This window comes from Triticum urartu, chromosome 2 (assembly GCF_003073215.2).
Source record: "Triticum urartu cultivar G1812 chromosome 2, Tu2.1, whole genome shotgun sequence".
Classification (NCBI taxonomy): domain Eukaryota; kingdom Viridiplantae; phylum Streptophyta; class Magnoliopsida; order Poales; family Poaceae; genus Triticum; species Triticum urartu.
Genome location: NC_053023.1, coordinates 431,568,198 through 431,576,617, shown reverse-complemented (window position 1 = coordinate 431,576,617; position 8,420 = coordinate 431,568,198). Strand labels below are relative to the sequence as shown.

Below are 8,420 nucleotides of genomic sequence, written 5' to 3'. Positions count from 1 at the left end.
TTTGAATTATGCACATTAAATACACAAAAACTCAATTAATTAATAAAAAGGCCAAACGAACCTGGAATAATTCTAAATTTTAGCACAATACTTCTATTTGGTCTAATTTGTCTGTGTAAAAAAATTAAGGCGGGAGAAGGCAGTGTACGTATGTCGTTTCGCACACGGAGGTGACACGTTCTATCTTAGAACCACGAACCTTTTTGAGGGAAGCTCCGGTTTGCAAGAATTTTACATGAAAGTTTGTCCCAATCCGGCCAAAAAAATTACCGCAACATGTTGGTGCCATGTCATGACACCATGACAAGTTTCATGATTTTCAGGCGTGTTTTGGATTTTCAGTAATTAAAAAACCAAGTTTCCCAATCTTTTCGGCTGAGCCACGACGCCCACATGTTTGAATTGCATTTTTTTTGCATGGGACCTATAAATTCACCGAAAGACACACATGTGATTTTTCAACAAACTTTGATGCACTAGAGCATGTGCTTGTAGTTCAAATTTGAACTATGCACACTAAATGCCCCAAAACTCAATTAATGCATAAAAATGCCAAACGAATCCAAAATAATTCCAAATTTAAACACGACACTCATGTACTAGTTGCATGTTCACTGTACGTAAATGTTCTAGCAATTCAAACACCATCCTTTCCCTCTGTAACACCATTTTGTCTTTTAAAACATAATGAAAAATCAGGTATACCATAAAACAGTTTACTAGAAAGAATCGTGTGGGATGCGATATAAAATACCTTGGTGCACCGTCTTGTCTGGCTTACGCAGGAAGTTTCGTCGTCTACAGTCCAGCGCTCCTGCTTGAACCACACTTGCGTGCCAGTTTCTCGCGGCACCGAGCGTTTTTTTGCCACCGCAGAAATATCTATCTTCCGCCCCTCCTTCTCACCAAAAGCCACATTTTCACTGTTCCTCCTTGCTTTCCAAGTTCAAACCTTCACCGCTGCTTACTGGCAGCTCAGCCTCCTCGCCGACGACCCTTCTTCTTGCAGCGCCGCCTCCTCGCCGGTTATCCTTCTTCTTGCAGCGCCGCCTCCTCGCCGACGACCCTTCTTCTTGCAGCACCGCCTCCTCACCGGCGACCCTTCTTCTTGCTGTGCGGCCTCCTCGCCACCGACCCTTCTTCTTGCCGCGCGGCCTCGTCGATATGGTTAGGTAATCCACACCCCACCCACACCATCCTCATCCTTTCTCGTCCCACATGCCCCGATCGACAACGCGACACCTTCCACTGAAATCACTGTCCTCCTCCTCCAATTAAGCACCACCCACAGCCATTTTGCACGCAGTATAACGTGGAGCTCAGTAACATGCGACCGCACGCACGCATGAGGTCGCTATGGCTGCCATGCGTGCCGATCGCCAGATCTTGGAGGAGCACCTCGACTTCGAGGCCACCGTCGACACCGCCACATGGTTGTGTACTTTAAAATACAGTTCGTGCTGTTTGAATATACCCACGGGTATAAGATTATATCCATGCCCTACCCACGACCAATCAGATCGGGTTTGGGCGCCGCCCATGGGCACAAAAGTATATTCAAACTCTATCCATTCAGATAGGATCTCCATGGGTATCCATGTCCATGGGTAAAATTGCCATCCTTAGTAGTAGTACTGTATGAGGAAGAAGGCAAGAAGAAAGTAAGTTTTGCGTGACAATTTCTTCTTACAGGACGTGCTAGTCCTACTGGGCATCATTGCTGCAATGGGAGTATCATACAAGCACGTATCTGTCAGAATCGGGGCTGCGGGGAATCAAGAGGTTCGAACACTGGGTGCGCTCGCTTCTACCGCCCTACTCTACCTTGCAAACCTCGCGACGAGGCTCCGACGAGCATGAGATAGAGAAGAAGAACATTGGACACGACAGTTTACCCATGTTCGGGCCACTTTGCAGTGTAAAACCCTACTCCTGCTTTGTGGTTAGGATTGCTTGGGGGAGAATTCAATAAGCCAATTTTGATGAAGCTTGCCAATACATTCAATGTAGTGACCCTTGTGGCTGCAACGTATCATGTTTGCAGGTTTACTGTAATCGAATGGAAGGTACGAAGTAGGGTTACGACACTATTCTCAACTCTTGGCTGTGAGTGGATGGACGCCACAAGACTAGAACATTGTCTCCGCTGCATGATTGTATTATAAGCTAGCCCATGAGCCAAGCATTTGTGTATTGTAAAAGCACTGGATTTACGATGTAATACTATGACATGTGATGTATTCTTGGTATTTCATCCTCGACTGTGCATGCCAACTATTGGTGTAGGGACTGACACGGTAAGCGTAGAGATTCAGGCTCCTATAAGGGACCGGGTCGTGACATCAACGATTCTTGTTCCAAGTTTTATTCGGTTCAAGTGATCCTTACCAGCCAATACATTTTACGACAACGAGAATATATTATTTTGAGGTATATCAAAACCAATACTCTTTTATAATTCTCATTTTTGACGATTCTTTTATGCCACGCATAATAAGAACTCCAAAAAGAAATTAACCAATGAGTAAATTTGGAACATTTGCTCGCAAATAAACAAACTTGCTCTACCTCCATGTTTGTTTATCAAGTGACTTATATCATCGCCATCAATAATACCCGTTTAAAAATTTCATTTGAATCAAGTGATCCTTGGTGGTGGCCAATGCATTCCTTGGCAACCAGAATATACTCTTTTGAGGTGGCCCGTTCGTATTTCGTCGACCAGTCTTTCGTACCTCACCTTTTGATCATTTCTTTTTTAATTTCTCACATCACGTAAAGACCAACCCGGTGAGGGCTGGTTTGGATGCGTGCATCTCCAGCCTCCTCCCAAGTCCTACTCCTACTACTGAAGAGAGAGAGAGAGAGAGAGAGAGGGAGAGAGCATTCCCCTCCTCCAACCTCCCCCCCAGCTGCCTCCCCTCCCAAAGCTCCCCACTTCTCCCGCTCCGGCGTCGCATTCGCCCCGCCCGCCCCGCCGATTCCCTCGGGTCTTATCCTCGCTTGCGGCCTGCCGACAGCGGGGCTCCCCTCCGCTCGGAGTCTCCCCGCGCCCCGCCGAATTTCTCGGGTCATTCTCTCCGGCGGCTCCGGGTGCGGGCTTTCGGTCCGGGGCGCCGCGGCCCGCGATCATTGCTGGAGGAGAGCTTTTTTCGCGGAGGGGTCTGGTGCGGAGTCTGCAGTACCGGCGGCGTCCATAGGTTAGATCTGGAGGTTTCGGCGCTCTGGATCTGAGCTGTTGGTAGGCTGCATTTTTTTTTCGTTTCCTTCTCCCCGTCGCTATTTGTTTCCTTTTTCTTAGCAAGTTCCCGGAGGCGGCAAGAACTCAGCGGTCGCTGATCTTTCTTTGCAGGTTTTGGGTGGAGGAATCGGGACTGGCGGTCGCAATCCTCCTAGCCATTTTGGTGCTGTCCGTTCTGGGTTACTAGGGGGTTTGCGTGTTCTAAATAGGGTATGGACGGCAGATGCAGTAACTACTAGTATCTCTTGAAGAAACTTCAGCTGCAGATCTGAAACCCATTTTTGTGCCCCTTGCTGTAGTTGTAGCTCTGCCAGATGAGGTGAACCAGGCCGCTTTCTAGTGCCCCCTTGCCATTGCTTGTTGCCAGTGTTGGTTGCCAGTTTTAGCTCAACAAATCTGGCTGGAGCCTGATCTGCCCAAGCCAGCATTAGTTGTGTGCTCTCTGTGTCTGGTTGAGCAAGGTTGCAGCTTCCATTTGTTGATTTCGTCGGCTTTGTTTAGTAGCTTTGATAACCTGGAGACTGCAAGCAAACAGATCCCGTCCTGCAGCTCTAGTAATAAGGTGGTGCTGGGGGAAGGCACCATGACCTACTTTCCGGAGGAGGTGGTGGAGCACATATTCAGCTTCTTGCCCGCGCAATGTGACCGGAACACCGTTTCACTTGTTTGCAAGGTATGGTATGAGATTGAAAGGCTGAGCCGGCGAACTGTCTTTGTGGGTAACTGCTATGCTGTGCGCCCTGAGCGCGTGGTGCTTCGGTTCCCCAATGTGCGGGCACTGACAGTGAAGGGGAAACCACACTTCGCTGATTTCAACCTTGTGCCACCTGATTGGGGTGGGTACGCCGGACCATGGATCGAGGCAGCAGCCAGGGGCTGCGTGGGTCTTGAGGAGCTGCGGATGAAGCGGATGGTGGTGTCAGATGAGAGCCTGGAGCTGCTTGCCAAATCATTCCCACGATTCAGGGCCCTAGTTCTTATCAGCTGTGAGGGGTTCAGCACCGATGGACTAGCAGCTATTGCAAGTCACTGCAAGTGAGTGTACTTAAAATTGCAGTTTGTTAAGGCATCATAGTTTTCTGATTTGCTGTTTTAGTTTCTGCGTGCATCTAGATCTTATGGTTTAATTTGGTGAGGTATTGAAATATGAAATGCCTTTCTTGCTCTTTTCTGATTAGCTACTAGCCTTCTTGCTTCGGTCCTGCCAGTTATTACTTGTTTGAAGCCTAGATCCAGCACTTGTTCCAATGCTATGTGCAAGTAAAGTTGAAAGGATCAAATTTGATCTGCTGCACAATTCTGTAGCTACAAAATCTCCCGAATTGCATGAGCACTCTTTCAGGGTCTGAATGATCCAGTTGCATCTGATGTCCTTAGTTAGTTATCCTGATGTTCTGTCCAAATTTTGTACCTGCCATTTTTTGACGGACCATTCTTGTGTTAGATTCGTGTATAGTATGTCTGTTATCTTTTTATTTAGCTCGTTAGACTTTACATTTTATCAGTTAATTTTGTCTATACTTCCTTTTTGGTAGGATGAATTGGTATTGTTATGCTCATGGTGCACACAATCTGCTAGGGCAGGATGCCAGTTCTGATTAATTTCATTAATGCATTATTATTATCTCATTAAAGGCACCAATCTACTCTTGTTACATGCATTTAATGGTCAATACACTGACATTGTTTTTTATATTGTTATCTGGTCTAGGCTCCTGAGGGAGTTAGATTTGCAGGAAAATGAGGTGGATGATCGAGGGCCAAGGTGGCTCTCCTGCTTCCCTGATTCCTGCACGTCCCTTGTCTCCTTGAATTTCGCCTGCATCAAAGGGGAGGTTAATGCTGGTTCATTAGAGAGACTTGTTGCTAGGTCCCCAAGTCTTCGGAGTTTGAGGTTGAATCGATCTGTGTCAGTAGATACACTCTCGAAGATATTAATGCGCGCCCCTAATTTGGAGGATCTAGGGACTGGGAACTTGACAGATGACTTCCAAGCTGAATCGTATCTCAGGCTGACCCTTGCATTGGAGAAATGCAAACTGCTGAGGAGTTTATCGGGCTTTTGGGATGCTTCGCCTTTGTGCCTTCCATTCATCTATCCTGTATGTGGGCAACTAACAGGTTTAAACTTGAGCTATGCTCCGACACTTGATTCTTCTGATCTCACCAAAATGATCAGCCACTGTGTGAAACTCCAACGTCTTTGGGTGAGTTCCCTTGCTGCCGCACTCACCTTACTATTTTTATGCTTGATTAAGACAATTCAGTACAGGGTTTGAGCCTTTATCCTGTACACTCCAGGTACTGGATTGCATCGCGGATAAGGGCTTGCAAGTGGTGGCCTCCAGTTGCAAGGATCTACAAGAACTCAGGGTATTCCCATCAGACTTCTATATCGCCGGGTATTCCCCAGTAACAGAGGAGGGACTTGTTGCAATATCCTTGGGCTGTCAAAAACTGAGCTCATTGCTATATTTTTGTCATCAAATGACGAATGCCGCACTGCTTACTATAGCTAAGAACTGCCCAAATTTCACGCGGTTCAGACTCTGTATTCTTGAGCCTGGGAAGCCTGATGCCATGACAAACCAACCATTAGATGAAGGTTTTGGTGCTATTGTTCGTGAATGCAAAGGGCTAAGGCGATTGTCAATATCGGGTCTTCTCACCGACAAGGTTTTCATGTATATTGGTAAATTCGCGAAACAACTTGAGATGCTTTCAATAGCATTTGCTGGAGATAGTGATGCGGGAATGATGCATGTTATGGAAGGATGCAATAATCTGAGGAAGCTGGAGATTAGAGATAGCCCATTTGGTGATGCTGCACTCCTGGAGAATGTTACCAAGTATGAGACAATGCGATCCCTTTGGATGTCATCATGCAATGTCACAGAAAAGGGGTGCCAAATCCTTGCATCAAAGATGCCAATGCTTAATGTGGAGGTTATAAATGAGGTAGATGAGAGCAATGAAATGGATGAGAACCATGGAATCCCCAAAGTTGACAAGTTATATGTTTACCGCACAACTGCTGGGGCAAGGGATGATGCGCCAAATTTTGTTAAAATCCTATAGAGCTAGTTGAGAATTGCCTGGTATCTCCTTGCTGTATAAGGTAATCCTTCTCAAATTATCTACTTTCATTCAGAAGGTATCTTGTTTGTTTGAAGAATCTAAATTTTGAAGTTGCATTCTCTTGTTTCTCCGCAGCTCGTATGTTCCTCTAAATATGTTGTGCATGCAACACGCAACTTGCAAATGATTTTTCAAAAGATGAAAATATAGTACATAGTTGAAAATGATGTCGAATCAACTTTATTCGTCCAAATCTCCCATCTACTTCCTCACTAGATTGTAGCTGCTCAATCATAGTGCCGACGCATAGAGTGCTGCTGATATATCGCATGATATGATCCCCATTCCATCTGACCTCCCTATACTGGACTGCTTTTACAGATGGTCGGCGGAATGGAATCCGGCGGGGGCCTGTGGACAGTGGCAAGTCTCCCGCTGCCCCCCTCGGCTTTGCAGCGCCAGGAAAAGCCACGTCAGTGTGCTCCTTATCCTGGAGCATCTCTGTCCGGGGATCCATCATTCCCTTTTTAGCGTCTGGTCATATGGCCACTGCCTTTATCCTGTGCATTTTTCTTTTTCTTAAGAGGACCACCAACCAACCAATCCTTTCTTTTCCTTTTTCCTCTACTATGCTGTACTCCGTAGCCATTTGCTTTTGACATTGCCACAGTGGAATGTGCCTCTGCTGTCGCTGTTGCTCTTGTTGTAAACGTTTGTTTGAACCTGACCGAAACGACGATGGCCAATGATCTTGCTCCCGTGAAATCATGCAGCAGAGGCTGGAATAATTTGTTGCTCATCAGCACTTTACTTCATTTTCGGCACTTGTTACCGTCCCTTTGTGTTTTTTAGCTAATGACATTGTGTGCGTCCGGACGAGCGCATGCCGCCTGTGCCTTTGTTTTCTCTGGTCGGGAAGCCAACCAAATCAAACCACATCTTGCCCTTCTATGTGTTAAGAGCATCAACAACCATGGTTGACTATTCTACTGCTCTATACCACTCCGGCGCGTCGGCTGGCAGTGACTGGACAAAGCCCATTTTGCGCACTCAACAGCCACAAACCCCATATGGACGCATCATACTGGCAGTGCCTGGACAAAGCCCATTTTGCTCACTCCACAACCACAAACTCCATATGGCTGCATCATATTTTATACAAATACATGCATAGTACGTAGGTCATAAGATAGCATAAAAACATACCAAATCGGATATCGACAAAGTTCATCCAAAAGGGCTGACATAAAAACATACCAAATTGGACATCGACAAAGTTTATCCAAAAGGGCCGACAGAGTTTAAATTTAACCTAAATAGAAGATAAAACAACTAGGCGGGCCGCGGGTCGTCCGTTGTGTCGTTGTCGGAGGAGGATGAGATGAGGAACCCTGTCAGCGGGCGGCGTTGTTCTGCTCTGCCACGAGCCGGGCGGCTCTCTCCGCCGCCATATCTTTCTGTCGCGCTAGCTTTGCGGATTCCTTGAGCACCCGTTGGAGCGCCGATGTGTTACTTGTGACATCAACGATGGCATAAGTCTCTGTTGAGGTGTATGACTGCCGGATTGCGGCACGAGCGCCTCATTGTTGTCTAAGCCGGGTGGCAGTGGCTCCGGCACAGATCTGAATGACCCGTATCCGTGCCTCAATCCGCCCCGCGCCACCTTTTTCATCACCTGGCAACAGGCGCTGAAGAAAATATGCCCTAGAGACAATAATAAAGTTGTTATTTTATATTTCCTTATTCATGATAAAATATTTATTATTCATTCTAGAATTGTATTGATCGAAAGCTTAAATACATGTGTGAATACATAAACAAATACCGTGTCCCTAGTGAGCCTCCACTAGACTAGCTCGTTGATCAAAGATGGTTAAGGTTTCCTAACCATAGACATGTGTTGTCATTTCCGTTAGCTTAACATAATAATCGTTCAGTTTTATTGCTATTGCTTTCTTCATGTCAAATACATATTCCTTCGACTATGAGATTATGCGACTCTGGATGCCGAAGGAATGCCTTGTGTGCTATCAAACGTCACAACGTAACTGGGTGATTATAAAGATGCTCTACAGGTATCTCCGAAGGTGTTTGTTGAATT

At 46.2% G+C, this 8,420-nt stretch overlaps 1 protein-coding gene across 3 annotated transcripts; it reads left to right on the top strand.

The window, feature by feature from the left end:
- Positions 1-2,817: 2,817 nt before the first annotated feature.
- On the top strand, positions 2,818-7,134 carry LOC125537685 (transport inhibitor response 1-like protein Os04g0395600). 3 transcript variants are annotated; one of them, XM_048701012.1, is made up of 6 exons: positions 2,818-3,200; positions 3,353-3,451; positions 3,541-4,276; positions 4,953-5,448; positions 5,543-6,359; positions 6,701-7,134. In XM_048701012.1, the coding sequence occupies exons 3-5, from the start codon at positions 3,825-3,827 to the stop codon at positions 6,317-6,319; spliced, it is 1,725 nt and encodes a 574-aa protein (XP_048556969.1). In that variant the 5' UTR covers positions 2,818-3,200; positions 3,353-3,451; positions 3,541-3,824; the 3' UTR covers positions 6,320-6,359; positions 6,701-7,134. The 3 variants fall into 3 exon arrangements, with proteins under 3 accessions (XP_048556969.1, XP_048556967.1, XP_048556968.1); XM_048701010.1 differs by having other exon boundaries at positions 2,818-3,241; XM_048701011.1 differs by having other exon boundaries at positions 3,353-4,276.
- Positions 7,135-8,420: the final 1,286 nt, after the last annotated feature.

Excerpts from the sequence above, each read along its gene's own strand:
- LOC125537685 (XM_048701012.1), top strand. The coding sequence starts at position 3,825 with ATGACCTACTTTCCGGAGGAGGTGGTGGAGCACATATTCAGCTTCTTG. Across the intron at positions 4,277-4,952 it reads GCTATTGCAAGTCACTGCAA|GCTCCTGAGGGAGTTAGATT; the intron begins GTGAGTGTACTT and ends TATCTGGTCTAG. Across the intron at positions 5,449-5,542 it reads TGAAACTCCAACGTCTTTGG|GTACTGGATTGCATCGCGGA; the intron begins GTGAGTTCCCTT and ends TGTACACTCCAG.